The sequence below is a fragment of the Artemia sp. Qi Xiang Cuo genome, chromosome 1, assembly GCF_049724085.1.
Source record: "Artemia sp. Qi Xiang Cuo chromosome 1, ASM4972408v1, whole genome shotgun sequence".
NCBI lineage: Eukaryota > Metazoa > Arthropoda > Branchiopoda > Anostraca > Artemiidae > Artemia > Artemia sp. Qi Xiang Cuo.
The window spans coordinates 95,783,700-95,801,985 of record NC_142794.1 but is presented as its reverse complement, the minus strand read 5'-3'; the positions used below and the strand labels follow the sequence as shown (position 1 = coordinate 95,801,985).

Below are 18,286 nucleotides of genomic sequence, written 5' to 3'. Positions count from 1 at the left end.
GATATTAAAGCTTTAGTTATGTCATCTGTGTGCTGTTGTAGGTGTTTTTCTAAACTTTCATGGATTCTACCAACATAGTAGTTGCCACAGTCACATGGAATTTGATACTACCATAATTACTTCATTATAACCCTAGCTTCATTGAGCCCTAGCACCATTACTTCCTTGAAGTAATGATGCTAGGGCTGTTCTGAAAATATTTTAGTTTTAAAGACTGTATTTTAATGTGAGTTCTTTTTTATTCGTTTTTTCTACATTTATTTTGCTGAGGACGGCCCCAGGGGCGCCAATTAGGGGGGGGGGGGCATGGCCCCCCCTAGACTTTGAAAATTACCTTCTTATTTATATTTCACAGCTATTTTATATTTTATATATTTGCTATATTAAACCACGAACTGGTCCAATAAATATGACCAACAAACTGGTGCCCTCATTATATAATCTTGTTTTGAAATGTCTAAGAGCGAGCGCGTCTACACTATTTTATTTCCGAGTAGGGTTCATTCAAAACTAAGCTTCATGTGGTCAGTACCCGTTTCATTATTGTTCTTGTGAAGAATTCGTTGTAAACTATGAATTTGTATATTGCCTTTTTAAGTAGCTGGGAAAGGAAATGTGTTCTAGGGTTTCAAGGGGGTTTTGGTCAGCAGATTCTTGACATTGTTGAATAGTTTATGGGATGACTAGTCCCAGTGGAGTGTATGGGACTGTCGTGAACAGGAAATGTAAGTGATTGGTTTATGGGGTTTCTAAGCGGGGTAGTTTCACCGAGGAGTATGGGAGTGATTTTCTAAGTGAGTTTCTACGTGTTTCTTCAGTTCTTCTCTTGCCGTGTCTGAGTGAAGTCCTTGTCTACTACTCGTTTAACTATGAGTAAAAAGCGACAACAAACTTTAGATTTTTTTTCGGTGAAAATGCGGAAGAAAAATGAAGAAACTTTAGTGCAAGAAACTGGCAATAGTGTCAGCGCCCAAAGTCTCAGGTTAGTTGAGATAAATTCCCCAGCCTGTGACAGAATTTCGAAAACTAGCGGAACAATAAATGGCTCAGATCAACATGAAAGTTCGGTCTGCATCGCTGAACCCCTTGCGGGTTCCAGTAGCAGTCAAGAAACTCTCTGAGGTATCTCTAGGACGCATCATGACAAACCAGCTCAACCTATTCTTGAGAGATATCCGGCTTCCACTTCTAACGGTAGGAAATTCAGTGCACAGTACTATAAGACTTATGAATGGATTGAATACTAAAAAAACTTGAATTCCGTGTTTTGTTTTGCTTGCCACCATTTTTCTATGGGGACTCTGAGGGTTTTAGAAACTGCTGGAAAAAGGGCTTTTACTGTGTCAGGATTTTGTAAGAGGAAAGACAGTTCTGCACTATTAAGGAAGCATTATGGTTTTGAAAGACTTAGACATTGTATTTCAGTATCGACAGAATTTAAGACAATGAGTGCTGATACTTCAAAACCTGGAGTAACTACCCTAATTCAATCCAGATTTCAAGAGGTTCAAGAAAATAGAAATCATGTGAAGTATATTTTTTGCGGTATTTGCTTTCTTGGCCACCAGGGTCTTGCTTTGAGGGGTCATGACGAATAAGAAACATCTTCAAACCGAGGTAATTTGGTTGAATTGATGGAGGAAATGTCTAAAGGCGACGAAAAGCTGGAGGCCAAGTTACAGCGCTTATATGGTCACTATTGCAGTCATCAGTACCAAAATGACGCAGTTACACTGATAGGAAATGCCTTGCGCCAAGATATTATTTCAGAAGTAAAATAAGCTAATTACTTTGCTATTCTTGTCGACGAGACAAAAGACGTTTCTAGAAAAGAACAATTAGCGATCCTACTCAGGTACATATCAAATGGAAAAGTAGCGGAGCGACCAATCGGCTGCTATCACATGCACAAATTAGACGCCGAGAGCTTATCCACCTCGATTTGTGAAACTATAGAAAATCTTGGTGTAGATTCGATGCTGTGTATTGCCCAGTGTTATGATGGCGCATCCGTTATGAGTGGGAAATTTAACGGAGTTCAAGCAAAGTTTAGGGAGAAGGTGCCTCATGCAGTTTATGTACACTGTCACGCCCACAGATTAAACTTGGTTTTGACTGACTGCCTAAAAAATATCAGCGAACTTTCTGAATTTTTCTCTGTGGTGCAAAGACCTACGCATTTATATCATGCAGCAATACTCGTCACGAGCTATTTGTGGAGTCCCAGCGTATTAGCGGGCAAAAAGTGTTGGAGCTTGAGAGGACTATCCATACACGCTTGTTTTACGCAGCCCGTTCTGTTTTGAAGGTGAAGGTCAGAGTTTATTGTATTGTTGCTATGCTTGCCGCAGTCTCTGATAGTTCCAACTGTGAGGCAGCCTGTGAAGCAAAAGGACTACTGGACAATATCAACTCTGCCTCTTTTGTTTCAACTTTACACATAATGGAAAAAGTATTAGTCATTGTAAATTGTTTATCAGAGCAACTTCAATCCGGAAGTTTGTTGATTTATAAGGCACTTGCACTGATTTCTGGGACATATGAGACACTCCAGAAGCTGAGAAATGATAACGAATGGAACAACTTAAGCAAAAACATATCTGAATTCTTGGCTTTAAACGATATCCAGGAATCGAAATCTCCACAATCTAAGACCAGTGCTCGAGGCAAGAGAAGTCAAGCCATTTCCATTCGTCTCAAAGGCTTTCTTTCAAACTCAACAACCGGTAAACGCAATATCAGTCAGCCAGTTGAATCAGACTGCGGTAAACTTCTGTACTTTGAGGTAATAGATCGTTTCACGAGTGAGATGGACCAACGTTTCATGCAGAATATGCCTCTGCTCGACGCTTTATCTGCCTTCGACCCATCAAGTTCCAATTTTATCGAACTTTCGAAAGTGGAAAGAGTTATGTGTCATTATCAAGAGATTCTCGGTGTCGATGACCATGCCATAGAATCCCAGCTTTATCTTGCAAAGCTGCATCTGTCAAAAAGTGATATTTCAAAAATGGATCTTCTTCGAGCTATCGAAATCTTATCCGACCTCCCAGTTGCATATTCTGCAGTGCTAAAACTGATGAAGCTAGTTGCTACTTTGCCTGTAACCACTGCCAGTAATGAACTATTCTTCTGGGCATTAGGGCGTGTGAAAGACTATCTGCAATCGACGATGGGAAACGACAGACTCAGTGATCTCATGATAATGGCCGTTGAAAAAGAGGAGGTAAAGAAACTGGATTTGGATAGATTAGTCGACGATTTTGCCAAGCAGCGACCTCGCCGCTACCCCCTGTTTTAGGTATGTTTGCTAAATGTTGTTCTTTTTTTTGCATCTTAATTTTTAAAAAAAATCAAAAAAAATCCTTGCCCCCCCCCCTACATTTTCGTGAATTGGCGCCACTGGACGGCCCTAGGATATAGGTTCGAAATATTCATTTAAAGTTGCGTTCCACTGTCTTATATAAAAAATTTTCCTATTGTTCTACTTGTTGTTTAATATGGAAAGGCAGTGTGGTCTTCGTCGCTATTTGCGACGTTTCCTTACACAAAAATACTATGTTAACAATGTAAAACAATGTTATGCATTGTTTTACTGTCTTGACAGTTTTCATTTTCAGTCTCATTCTTAATATATTAGCTGTCATTGCAGTTTTAACTGACGTTGCTCTCGTGTTTTACGGCGTTTTTTTTTTTTTTTTTTTTTTTTTTTCAGCTTTCTTCCAAATCTATGAGGGGGCAATTTTATTGTCTTTTATATTTTTTTCAATGAATATATAAAAAGGATTTTTAAAAATCAAACAACAAAAATAATTTTTGAACTCTAGTGGGGGGCAAAAAAAAATCTTGGGATCAATTACCCCTCCCTACTTGCCTTAATATATTATTTGTCACGACAATTTTCATGTATGTTACTTCTATGTTTTACAATTTGTTTTTTTCATTTCTTTTTCAGCGAAGGTACTATCGATAGATCATCTGTATTGCCACTGACGTTCATTATTCCTAATATCACTAAGGTTTGTCAGGTTTTCAAGTTTATTTCTCTAGTGTAAGCATCGCTGCTGTGGGAACAATATGATATCGCCGATGGAGAATATCACGGGTGAAAAGGTTCACTTGCATCGTTGCCAGAATTTTTCTTCGTTATGAAAATGATGAACTTTGGCGTCTGTGATTCCACTTTAGCCGAAATTTCGAGAATTTATCTGAGATTCTTTTGATCTCTTTGAGAAAAAAATTAGGTTCATCAGTCCCTGAAAATTACACAAAGTGATTTTCTATCTTAAGATTCAGCGATTTCATTCCAATTATTTTTCTGTTTAAGATTATTTCCGCGTAAAAAAGTTTTCTGATTCGAGAATAAAATTAAAAAAGTGTTATTGATTAATTTCGAAGTTTGTCACTGCAATATTATAAAACTACCAAATTTCTTCTTCTTCCTAGAATTTCTTAAAATGTAAACTAAAGAATATGAGAGACTTACATGAGTGGAAATAAATCTAACTAACCAAATAAATAATTAATTTCCATAAAATGTGAGTAATTTTCACGATAGACCTGTCATTTATTTGTGTTGAAGGATCTTAAATTTTATCGGCGTGAAAAATATCAAAATATAATCGAATAAAAGAGTATAGGACGCTAAGAATGTTATGGTTTTACACTGGTAAATATCGGTCACGTTGAGATGAAATTTTAAGATGGACAAATATGGTATTAAATAGGGTGTCCTGTATATTCCCCCGTTGAAAATCCCCTTCTCCGAAGAAAATTTCTCCGGAAAATAAATACCCCCGGAAGATGTTCGCCTGTGGTATATTCCCCCCACGGTAAATCTCCACCTCCCGGTAAATTACCCTAACAAATTTTTCTTATATGTAAAATTTAGCATCCAAAGGGAAAGTAAAACAACTAAAAAGAATGAAGAAAAGAATTGATGCTGGAATATTCCATCTATATGGTGTAGGTAAAATGTGTGATGTAGAAAATCCTATAGGATTTATTTTTATTTTTTATTCCTTTCAATTTTTCTTTATGTGTTTTTGGAGGCTGGGGGTTGAGTTATCAGAGCAGGCTAGATAAAGGTTACAGAAATTATTTGCTTTCTTATTTGAAGTAAGGAATTATCTCCAACTTAAAAATTTCTTGGTTTTGACTTGGAGGTTGACTCTACGTCAGATTGGAGCCAATAACATTAATTTCAGTTTTATTGAAATTGGTTAAAAAAAACGCCCCTTAAAGGTGCTTCAGACGGAAAAGCCTTCTGATTTACGGCTAGTGGACGTGTTTTCGATCGCAAGGAGTGAATAGGTATTTTATACTATAGATGTCGGTATCAGGTCAAGTCAATCTCTGTGCACTTTTATCATAGGTTTTTTGCACATTTCTGTGGAACATTTCTTGATTTTGACTTGGAGGTTGACTCTAAGTCAGATTGGAGCCAATAAGATTAATTTCAGTGGTATTGAAATTGGTTTAAAAAAACGCCCCTTAAAGGTGCTTCAGACGGAAAAGCCTTCTGATTTACGGCTGGTGGACGTGTTTTCAATCGCAAGGAGTGAAAAGGTATTTTATACTATAGATGTCGGTATTAGGCCAAGTCAATCTCTGTGCACTTTTATCATATGTTTTTTTTTGCACATTTCTGTGCAACATTTCTTGATTTTGACTTGGAGGTTGACTCTAAGTCAGATTGGAGCCAATAAGATTAATTTCAGTGGTATTGAAATTGGTTAAAAAAAAACGCCCCTTAAAGGTGCTTCAGACGGAAAAGCCTTCTGATTTACGGCTAGTGGACGTGTTTTCGATCGCAAGGAGTGAATAGGTATTTTATACTGTAGATGTCTGTATCAGGCCAAGTTAATCTCTGTGCACTTTTATCATAGGTTTTTTGCACATTTCTGTGCAACATTTCTTGATTTTGACTTGGAGGTTGACTCTAAGTCAGATTGGAGCCGATAAAATTAATTTCAGTGTTATTGAAATTGGTTTAAAAAAACGCCCCTTAAAGGTGCCTCAGACGGAAAAGCCTTCTGATTTACGGCTGGTGGACGTGTTTTCGATCGCAAGGAGTGAATAGATATTTTATACTATAGATGTCGGTATCAGGCCAAGTCAACAGGAATCAATTACTTGTTTTTCTTAGATCCAGCCTGTTATCTCTGTGCACTTCCCTCAGAGGGCAACAATTCTATAGTTTTCGCTAAATCCATAATTTCTAATTGTTTTCTATAACCCTTATCTTACCCTGTTATGATAACTCAATCTCCCAAAAACACGAAAGAAACTAAAAGAAATAAAAACGTAAAAATAGATACAATACGATATTCTATACAATCTATTATATCTATATTTTGGAACGTAGGTTGAATGCTCCAAAGTACCTTGTTTTCTTCATTCTTTTATTTGTCATAGTCTCCATTTTGCTGCTCAGTTTTGAATATAGGGGAAATTTTTTGGGCGAAGACTTTCCGGGGGCAATTCGCCTAGAACCATTGAATAGCAGATTTCTTTTTCAAGAGCTAAATACCTTCATTGAGTTTTTAGCGTTGTTGTTTTGGATGATTGAAAGCGATTTCCAAGATTTGAAAGTAAAAACATTACAATAGTTTTAGTTACTTTAATAATAGTAAGAGATTAAAGCAAAGCCACCGAACAGCCAAGGGTGAACAAATGTCGTAATTAATAAATGAAGATTTTACAAATGAAATGTATAACGAACAAAAGAAATACCAGTCTCGTATTATATATGTAATCACGTGTCCATTCCCGAGATCGTCCTTGTCAGGCAACCGTCTAGGGCCAAACGGAAAGCGGGGGTGACCTGTGGAGGATGTCATACGGGAACCTTTAAGGGAAATAGGAACTTCGTGGTAGGATGTAAAGATAGAGGCTTTTAATACATAAGGATAGAGGAGGAGCGTGCGTAGCTACATTGGCCACAGGCAGATTAGTGCTACAGTGAGTTTTTAGTAGTAGTAGTAGTATTCTATATGCAAGAAGGTTCTATTAATATAAATGAGTTGATGATGACTGCTATCAATCAGTGCTCATCAGTGTTACCATTTGCCTGTGTGAGATGCCAACATGCTTATTTTGGACCAGTGTCATAAATTTAATATTTGTTTTATTCTGTTCAAAGCATAGTCAAAATTCAGAAAGGTTGGGTTTTTAGTGAGATTTCAAAATTCAATGCCCCTACAGGCATACTAGGTGGTAATATTAAATCTCGCAAACCTCAAAGCTTCATTTTAAACTAAGACAAAAATAAAAAAATTTCCCGTGAGTATGCATTTTAAAAGAGAGACTAGTTTGAAAAAAAAGAAAAATGCCTTGTCTGTCTGAAGGTCATTTTGAGTTTAGTTTGAAAACTATTTTGAATTTATTTCGCATTTAGTAGGTTTAAACTAGTAACAGTTGTGCCCTTTCTCTGTGCTGAAAGGGCCCAACTGTTACTATAATAGCAGCTGAGACCTTTCTCTGTGCTTATTATATATTTAACAACCGAGGAATTAATATGGGCTGAGGAATGGAACAGCAAGAAAACATCCAGAGCTTATAAGATTTATAGTTTTTGCGTTTTAAATGGGATTACTGAAAGATCTAGTTTAATTCTTTGCTTATGAATTTAGTTCGATATTTATGCTTACTTTAAAGTAATTCCTTCAGTAAAAAAAAATAAAAAAATGAGCAGAAGCTATGCTATGCAAACAACGTATTTGCACGTTTCAACAAAATTTGCCGACTGTTTCTAGTGAAATACGATGAAGTATTAACATATTTTAACGGGTCAAGCGTCCCAATTTTCCTGCTTAACGTCTAGGTGTTAAGCCTAACTTCAGTGTACCTTTGCATACCAAATAATTTTAAATTGATGACATGCATATATGCCGCCAGGGTAGTGGGACAACAGCCCCCCTAAGAAACAAAAAGACTTCAAAAAAGATATAAAAGAAATGAAAATTGTAAACATTTTTATTTGAATTTTAATGAAAAAAACCTCCGGGCAGCGTTAAGCAGGAAATAGGTGTGACATTAGACGTTAATGTCTTAACGTCTTGACATAGCAAACCCACAAGGTCGTTTCAATCGTTGTCTCATCTTACTAATTAGTCTCTCTGATGACATCTTTCAAAATGTATGCTCTAAATGTAATTTAAGGCTAATTTTTCTGTGGTAAATGTTCATTTGTGTAACCATGCGAAAACAATAAAAATAATTGCCTAATAATAATAACAATAATAACCTAACAATAAGAAAATTCAGTAAAAAATTGTTTCTGCATTCTTCGAGACCATGAATGAAGGAAAGGGCATCAACAACCAAAGGAAAAACCCTTTCAGCATCATTATTATCAAAAAGTCGTAATAGAATGTTTGAATATTTCTTGTTAAATTAGTTATTTTCTTTTTATCTGTTGCCACCGTGTTACTTCAGTGTTTTAATGAATAAATTTTCAGCCTAAATGGTTCTATCGTCCAATATCTGGTAATATGCTGATTTACACCAGAAATATCTGGATATAGACCTAGGCTATCTAAGTAATTGTTTGCGTTTTGTTGGTTTGCATTGCTTTTGGACTAATTTGTCATCAACAGTTAGCTTATAATGCCAAATAATCCCAGTTTGAAAAATGAAACAAATCAGAAAACTTTTATGTATAGGTCAGGGCTAAATTCAAACCATTAGGAGATAGGGATAGGGACTGGGATGTAGCTTAGGCAGTAGTGATTATTATTTTTGAAAAGAAATTTGAATGGGGAATCGAGTGTTAATTTTTTATTGTTTTTTTTATGTCTGATTTCTGTGTTGAGTCAAAATATCACCAAATATTTTACTTCACTAAAAGATTTCCTTGTAAATTTAGCAACTGACGATATCAGACCGGCACTGCTTGCACAACTGGCGCTATCAGGTCAGCAGTGCTTGCATGCACTTCATATATGCTTCATCCAAGACTGTAGGCAATGTTTCAAACAGTTCGTGGTAACGAACTGTAAGTAAGGACCGACCCGGCTCAATAGTAACCAAAACTCAAAAAAATGGAATTTTGATACCTGTAGATACATCAAAAGAAGTTGTATTGTCATGCTTATTTCGAATATTAAAGTTTCATCAAGTTTAGTCTTACCCATCAAAAGTTACGAGTCTGAAAAAAATTTGCCTTATTTTCGAAAAAAGGCGGAAACTCTCCATAAAAGTAATAGAATCTTAATGAAAATCAAACCATCATATTCAGCGTATCAGAAAACCCTACTGTAGAGGTTTCAAGCTCCTATCTGCAAAATGTAGAATTTTGCATTTTTTTTGCCAGAAGAAAGATCACGGATGCGTGTTTATTTTAGTTTTATTTTTTTTATCTTTTCCAGGGGGGATCGTATCGATCCAGTAGTCAAAAAATATCGCGGGAGGGCTCATTTGAACAGAAATTAAAAGTTCTAGTTCCCTTTTTAAGTGACCAAAAAAATTGGAGGGCAGCTAGGTCCCCTCCCACGCTCTTTTCTCCCAGAGTCACCAAATCAAAATTTTGAGATAGCCATTTTGTTCAGCATAGTCGAAAACCTAATGAATATGTCTTTGAGGATGACTTAATCCCCCACAGTCCCCGGGGGAAGAGCTGGAAGTTATGAACTTTGCCAATTGTTAACATATAGTATTTGTTATTTGGAAGTATGCTGACGTTTTCAAGAGGGATTTGTTCTGGTGGGGAGGGGTGTCGGAGGAGGGCCCTACGTGGGAAGATCTTTCCATGGGGAATATTGTCATGTGGGAAGGGACATTTCTGTGAGGGGGGCACCGGATTTCTCAGCATTATTTTAAAAAAGGATCAGAAACTAAATAAAAAATAAGTTTTTTCAACTGAAAGTAAGGAGCAACATTAAAAATTAAAACGAAAAGAAATTATTGCGTATATTAGGAGTTCTCCCCCTAGTCAATACCTTGCTCTTTGCGCGAGGTTTTATAACGTAATAAAGTTTGTTTATAACGTAATAAAAATATACGAATATAGAAGTTCGTTACGTAAGTTACGTCAGGTCAAAATTTCGAGAAAGCCATTTAGCCAAAAAAGTAAAATTAATATGAAGATTTCATTTATGGCGAGTCAAAATCAAAGCTGCATTAACTCAAAAACTTTCAGAAATTAAATAAAAAAAAAACAATTTTTTAACTGAAAGTAAGGAGCGACACTAAAACTTAAACGAACAGAAATTATTCCGTATATGAAAGGGGCTGTCCCCTCCCTCAACGCCTTGCTCTTTACGCTAAAGTTTTTTATTGTTTTAAAAAATAGACTTGTGAGAAAGAGGAATAATTTCTGTTCGTTTTAAGTTTTAATGTCGCTTCTTACTTTCAGTTAAAAAAAACTTGTTTTTTTTTATTTAATCCACTTTAAAGATTTACCCTTTTTTGCGACATTCATAGGCATTTTGTGGGATTTTTTATCTGATAAGGGGTTCGGAAATTTCCAGGAATAATTGGTACGTCTAGAAATTTGTATTATTCGGTATTTACTTATTCGATATATCTGGGACTCAAAGAAAGTATTTTTTTTTCAAATTTTATGCTCACCAAACAGTATATATTTTAAAATATTTAAGCAACATTTCAAAAGTCCTAATACATTCCTTAATACATCAGGTAGGAAAAATTTTTATTTGCCTGATTGTAGAGCACAATGGTTTTTCTGGCATGTATCCCACCTAATTTGGAAAGCCTAGTCAGGAGGGTGCTTAATGCGTATTCTTAAGATTTTGCATTCTATTGAATGTAAAAACAGTATTCAACTACAGTAAGTAGCAAGCCCTGATATTCAACTAGATAGATAAAGTTGTTTCTTATTGTTTCGAACATAATATATTCTACAGTATTTATTATATAACATATTCTGCAGTATTATTATGCAGAAAACATGCTACATATATTATGTAGAAAAAATGCTTGAAAATGTAGAATGAATCAAGGAAGTTACAAACTTTTTGTCGAAAGGAGAAGGGTAGGGGATTGTAGCCCAGTAACAAATAGCGTAGTTTCTAGGCATACTGTACGAGAAATACTGTATAGCTGGTCAAAGATTCGTAAAGTAGGGAGCATAATATATTCTGCAGTATTATTATTATGTATATTCTGCAGTATTATTTCTGCAATATATTATTTTGCCCACCATATTATTTGATAATTCATGTCATAAATAAACTATTCACCTCGTTAAAAATTAAGTACTTCAGCCTAGAACAAGAATATCGAACTACGGGAAAATGAGGTAATTTATGGTCAAAGTAGGAATATCCGACTATATGGATAATATGATCTCTTAGTCTGACCCTAGTGATTTTGAAGAGTCAGGTGATGAAAAACGTTTACGAAAGAAAAGAGAATTGGCCAAGATAAAAAGAAAGCATGCAAAAAGAGAATGCTGCGAGGCCTGTCAGGTCCTAGACGATTAGTAATATCATGAATGGACAGTATTTTCGTCTTTGATCCATGCCCATAGATGACAAACAGGTTTTCAATCTGAAGCTGCTGGAACAAAGCTGTTGCGATCACAACTACATCAGAATCCACAGTTCTGATGGCTATAAAGTTATACTCACATTAGGCCTGATGGAAGGCATGGACCAGCGCACGAGTATCACCTTCTTCGTGGTTGGTAAGTGTGAGGTCTTCGCGAAAAGCGATATGCGCGTTGGAATAACTGTATTTCCAAGAGTGGCCACTACAAAGATGTCCTTCAATTCCTGGACTACCATAGTTGCCAAAAAATGGAAGATTCGACTCTTGTTCAAAGTTGATTTCAAAAAGTCACGCTAGTTCATCCGAGGAACGATCTGTGATTTTCACGGAATAAGACGAAGTTCCTCTGTGTTCACGCGTTTTTAAAACTGCTTCCTTCGAAGCGAAAATATCATAAGAAATTTTGTCTGTGTGCAAAGTTTCAAGGACTTTGTCTGTGCGCAACTCAAATACCTCATATCGCTTTTATACTTAAGGCAGAAAAGACTATTAGTCACGTGTTGAGAATTTAAATAAAGTCAAGAAATCACATGAGCGGCAAAAATTTAGTCTTCTGAATACTTTATTTCATGACTCATGATACGAAGATATTTATAAAAGAAAACAGAACTTGTTTAGGGTAAATTGTACGTTACTTTTCTCTTCTCATATGCTTTCTCTTTAAAAGTACGTGCCACGTGGATTTTCTTCTTTTCTTTGTTAAACCTGCTAGTGATTTGAGGTATTTCGAGTCGTGTATTAAATCCGCAAATGCTCCGTTCATTCAGACCACAGTCGTCACTTGCACATTAAGGTGAACCAGAGTTTGTAATGTAGAAGTATGAAAGACAGCCTACACCCGGTGATGATGAAAGTAATGATTACTCCGTAACGGATGACTGAATATTAAAATTGAGTACATTTTTAGACACAGTATGCTCGATTTAGCTATGAAAGATACCCCAAGCACATCTACTACCTCAGTATAAAGAAAAGAGTACGACCCGCGATGATGAAAATAGCGGAAACTACTGATTTGATCTCAAAAGTGGGCACATATTCAGAATCAGCAGACCTGAATCAACCAGACACAACGCTTCAAACGTCCAAATCTTGCAATTTCAAAAATGCACGATTTTTCGCACGGTGAGAAAAAACATGGTGAAACGTGAAAAAAGTGCTCAGAAAATGTGAATCTGTCCCCTGTCAGATTCTCCGTATTTTTCTACATATGTGTGCAAATTTTCGTGCTAATACCATAAAATGCACAAACCTTATGGAAATTGGCGCTTATGTACCTAACTAAAACAGACAATGTATAAAAAAGCATTTAAAAAACTTTGAGGACGGGGAGAAGGCGTATAGATCTAGTAATAAACTTGATTTAATGATAGAGTAGTCACCAACTTGGAGAAATAGAGGGCGCATACTAAGGTCATAGTGGAAAACAAGCTGTCTTTGCTTTTAGTTGAAGATTTAGTTTCATCGGTCGAAGCTCTACTGCATAAGACTGTGTTGACAGGGTAAAACTTTGGAAGTAAAAAGCAACTAATGTCACGCGATAGAGCCTAGTAGGGTGCTATAAAGACATTCTCGTTACAAAAATAAGATCGATTGTTGACGAAACCACATATATTAACAACGTCAAACAGCTAGATGTATAATTTTTGCTCATAACTGGATCTAGTCGATGCAATTAAATGCGAAGATGAGTGAGCGAAAGTTGAAACACGGTTAAGCAGTGTTCACTGAATTTTGAGGTACCAATGACCAATTTTGTTGGTTTTTGCTCGAATACAATGAGCTCGATGGTGGCCAATATGGACTCAGTTTCAGTAATGTTTAAGATACATTTTCCCTGGACAGTTACTGTTAAGTATGCCGTACATATCATCTGAATGCCCCACATGCATGTGAAAATCCTAGTTAACTGAGAAAATCGGTATTATTTTACTTAATGGTACACGCCGCTATAGGCTCTATTAAGGAAACTAGTCAAACGGAAGAGATAGATACCCGGTTATAATGGTTTATGAACAAAATAATAAGAATTACAAATGACAATTATGCGAAAGAAGTCAAGTTTGGTTAGTGCTAATAAAAAAAATAGGATAAATATATAATAGTTTAGAAACAAATTTGGGCCATATATTTGCACATTAGGGGGGTGGGGATAAAGCATAGCATATATTAAATACGTAACCTAGCCTAGGTACCTTCCCCTCCCCCCCTAAACCCCAAAAAACAACAGTTTAAATATTGTAAATCCAAAATCACTCATCATTTCACTCTAGCAACTGTTTTAGTACCGGGTATCTGTCTCTCCCGTTTGACTAAATCTCTCCCGCTCTGTCTCTCCTTGACAGAGTCTATAGCGGTGTGTACCATTAAGTAAAACAGAACCAGAAAATCTCTGTAGGACTGTCTACTCTAATTTCAGCATGAGTGATAGGCGAAAAAAAATTGTGAAGGTGTTCTAAGCCTGTTGATACCTCTAACCTCGTACGGCACTGTCACTAGGACAAAGAAGCTGACTTTCATCAAGGTTAATAGCCTCTAAGCTGGATTTTGCGAATGTGATTTTTGCACAGCCAACTCATGGTTATGGTTAGGTCTTAGAAGCCTTTCATAACTATCTGATGAAAACACTACTTGAGTATGTGTTTAATGTACTTGGGCTGTTGAACGACTTTAATTATTTCTTCCAGGCCAAGGATGGCTTGGTTTTATTGGATGAAAGAAGAAGTAGAAGAACAATAAAAGAACCTTTGCTGGTAACTATGTAAGCCTATCTTTTATAGAACCATTCCATGGACTGATTTTATTGGATGAGAGAAGAAGTAGAAGAACTAATCAGAGCTTTTATCGGTAACTTCGTGAGCCTCTTTTATATAGAAGCATTTCAAACGCACTGAACTTTGATAAAAAAAAAAAGGAATCTGAATAATCCACTTAAACAAGCATGCCTGCCTATGGAATCATGTAAAGCATGGTTCTCCTCGTAAGCAAACCATCGATCAAGGTAATAGAATTTTATTTGTTCTGCAAAGATTCGTCAGAATTTACATGCACCAAACACCTAAATGAAAGCACAATTCTATTTTTAAGATCTTGTTTTCAAGGTCAAGTTCAAAATCTTATTTTAGAACTTGCCCCCCTCATAGCAGTGGATAGGCAGGGGCGAATCTCCAGCATTTTTATTGGGGGGCGCAAGAGGGGTCCATATCCGGATAGTCAAAGGGCAAAGAGAAAAGAGAGGCAATAAGATCGCTAAGACGAGGCGGGTATGACTATAGACTTTTCCAATAGTTGTATGCATGAATTAATACAAGGCAGGATTTTTTTTGTATAATTTATTACCCTTGTTGTTCTATTCATGGCTAGATTCAACCTAAATTTGTGCATTAGAATTAAAACAAAAAATTGACGACGAAATGGCAAATTGCTAAAATTGGCAATATAATTGGCAAGTTTGCAAACTTTGTTTTTTTCTTTTTTTCTGAAAACACCTAAATGAAAGCACAATTCTATTTTTAAGATCTTGTTTTCAAGGTCAAGTTCAAAAGCTTATTTTAGAACTTGCCCCCCTCATAGCAGTGGATAGGCAGGGGCGAATCTCCAGCATTTTTTTTGGGGGGGGGGGGCAAGAGGGGTCCATATCCGGATAGTCAAAGGGCAAAGAGAAAAGAGAGGCAATAAGATCGCTAAGACGAGGCGGGTATGACTATAGACTTTTCCACTAGTTGTATGCATGAATTAATACAAGGCAGGATTTTTTTGTATAATTTATTACCCTTGTTGTTCTATTCATGGCTAGACTCAACCTAAATTTGTGCATTGGAATTAAAATAAAAAATTGACGACAAAATGGCAAATTGCTAAAATTGGCACTATAATTGGCAAGTTTGCAAACTTTGTTTTTTTCTTTTTTTCTGAAAACACAAATAAAGATGTGTTTCATTGAAAAATTCAAATTGAAAAAAAAAATTAAATCAAGGGGCAGGGGGGGGAGAAAGGTTAAGGAGGCAACTCCTCTCCTCAATTGACACTCCTGTTTTTAAGTTTTGTTAAAAATACTTTTTTATCACTTTTTTTTCACAAATTAAAATAAAAAATTGAACACAAAATGGCAAATTGCTAAAATTGGGAATATAATTGGCAAGTTTGCAAACTTCGTTTCTTTTGTCTTTTTTCTTTTTTTTGAAAACACAAATAAAGATATGTTTCATTGAAAATTTTAAATTTAAAAAAAGTTAAATAAAGGAGTAGGGGGGAGAAAGGTTAAGGAGGTAACTCCTCTCCTCAATTAACACTCCAGTTTTAAGTATTGTTGAAAAATACTTTTTATCAACATTTTGGCGTCTATAAAATTGAGAATAACATAAATAAATTTTAACATACCCGAATAGCTTTTTTGCAAAATCAATTTATTAAAAAGGAATTTTGTGACCAACATTCCATAAAGTTCAACAATCTAAAAAAAAAAAATTCTAAGAACATTGACTAAGACTTCCTTACGACTCGCGGGATTGAACCTGAGCATGTTCAAATAGCACGCGCATCTCTTTCCTCAGCGCTATCGTAAGGTATCTGAAAACGTGTTACGTTATATGCTATGCTTTACCCCCCACACCCCTCGTGTGTAACATTTAGTGCACCAGTACCTCTTAAGATTTTGCATTATGTTGAATGTAAAAACAGTATTCAACTACAGTTAGTAGCAAGCCCAGATATTCAACTAGATAGATAAAGCTTTTTCTTATTATTTTGAATATAATATATTCTGTAAAATATTATTTTGCGAACAGGTAATTCGACAATTCATATCATTAACAAGCTATCCACCTAGTTAAAAATTAAGCAGTTCAGCCCAGAACAAGAATATCGGACTACGTGAAAATGAGATAATTTATGGTCAAAGCAGGAATATCCGACTAGATGGATAATACGATCTCTTAGTCTGATCCTAGTGTTTGTGAAGAGTCAGGTGCTGAAAAATGTTTACGAAAGAAAAGAGAGTCAGCCAAGACAATAAGAAAGCGCAGAAAGAAAAGTAGAATCCCTCCAAGTCATTCCTCTAAAAAAGTGCCAGACTATCGCTCTAAGAAACGGCACTTTGCAATGTCAATAAGAAAAAGCTTATGCCTGGAAAGTTATTGCTAACTAAACAGGCAATATATAAGAAGTATTTAAAAAACTTCGAGAACGGGCAGAAGGCGTACAGATCTAGTAACAAACTTGATTTAATGATGCAGAGCAGTCACCAACTTGAAGAAATAGAGGGCACATACTAAGGTCATACCATAGGCAGCGCGCTAGCGCTGCTTAAGTAAAGAACGATGTTGCCACAATGTGTTTTTTTTTTTTTTTTTTTTTCCTCCATACCCGGGCACTTCGTATCGAAGGAATTGTCGTAGAAACTTCGAAAAGGACTCATTCGATTGGAAATTGGAGTGGCTAGTGCCCTTTTTAATAGTCGAAAGTGATTGGAGGGCAACTAGCCCCCCCTCCCCATGCTCATTATTCCCCCAAACACATCCAATCAAAATTTTGAGATAGACCTTTTCTTCAGCGCCTTTTTATTCCAGAGAGAAAATATATTTTTGAGGAGGGCACTCCCCCACAATCCTCAGGGCCAGATTCTTTAGTGCTGCCCTGGTGGTATGCGAGGTTTTTATAGAAGGTGTGTTTGTAGAAACTACATAAAAGGCCTATTTAATGTGAAAGTCGCTGGGCGAGTACCCTTTTTAATTGATAACACTCATTCAAGGGCAACTAGCCCCCCCCACGCCCATTATGCCCCCAAACACACCCACAAAAAATTTTGTTATAGTACTGTTGTAGAGTAGAGCTTCTATCATCATAGATATTATATTTTTGAGAAAGACACTTTACCACAACCCTCTGGACACGGATTTTAAGTTATTCCTTGGGGGCATATAAGATATTTAAAGAAGGTGTTGTCGTAGAAACTTCAAAAAAGCTCATTCGATTGGAAATTCAAAGGGCTAGTGCCCTTTTAGTAGTCAAAAGTGATTGGAGGGCAAATAGCCCCCCCCCCCCCCCCACACCCATCATTCCCCCAAACACATCCAATAAAATTTTGAGATAGCCATTTTGTTCAGCGTAGTTGATACACTCCCCCGCAACCCTCAGGGCAAGGATTATAACTTATGCCCTGGGGGCATATAGGGTTTTTATTGAAATCTTTGTCGTAGAAACTTGAAAAAGGGCTCATTCGATTGGAAATTCAAAGGGCTAGTGCCTTTTTAAATAGTCGAAAGTGATTAGAGGGCAACTAACCCCCCTCTCACGTCCACCTTTTCCCCAAACACATCCAATAAAATTTTTAGATAGCCAATTTAGTCAACGTAGATGAAAGTTTTTGAAATTAGGTCCTTAAGGATGACAGTCCCTCCCCCTCAACATCTCCAATAAAGGAGCTTAAAAACATGCCCTGGGGCGCATAAGGTTTTTATTGAAAGCGCTGTTGTTGAAGCTTCAAAAGAACTCATCTAATGTAAACCCGAAAGAGCCAGTACCTTTTTTAAAGGCATAAGATTATTGGATAATGGCTAACACCCTTTTCTCGACCGTTATTTTTCAAAACATACCCGATCTAAATTTTGAGATATCAATTTTGTTCAGCGTAGTTGAAATTTCTGCGAATTAGGTATTTTAGGATGATATCCCCCCTCAGAGCCCCAGTGCAAGGGTTGTAAGTTGCGCCCTGGGGGCATATAAGGTTTTTATATAAGGCGTTGTCGTAGAAACTTCAAAAATGCTCATTCGA

The 18,286-nt window shown here is 36.3% G+C and overlaps 1 protein-coding gene across 1 annotated transcript in view; it reads left to right on the top strand.

Moving 5' to 3' along the window:
- Positions 1-18,286, top strand: part of LOC148956957 (WD repeat-containing protein 47) — a 116,186-nt gene that overhangs the window by 24,559 nt on the left and 73,341 nt on the right. The window contains exon 6 of the mRNA XM_089087925.1: positions 3,956-4,019. Within this exon, the coding sequence (XP_088944051.1) occupies positions 3,956-4,019 (64 nt within the window). The remainder of the gene's footprint in view (positions 1-3,955; positions 4,020-18,286) is intronic.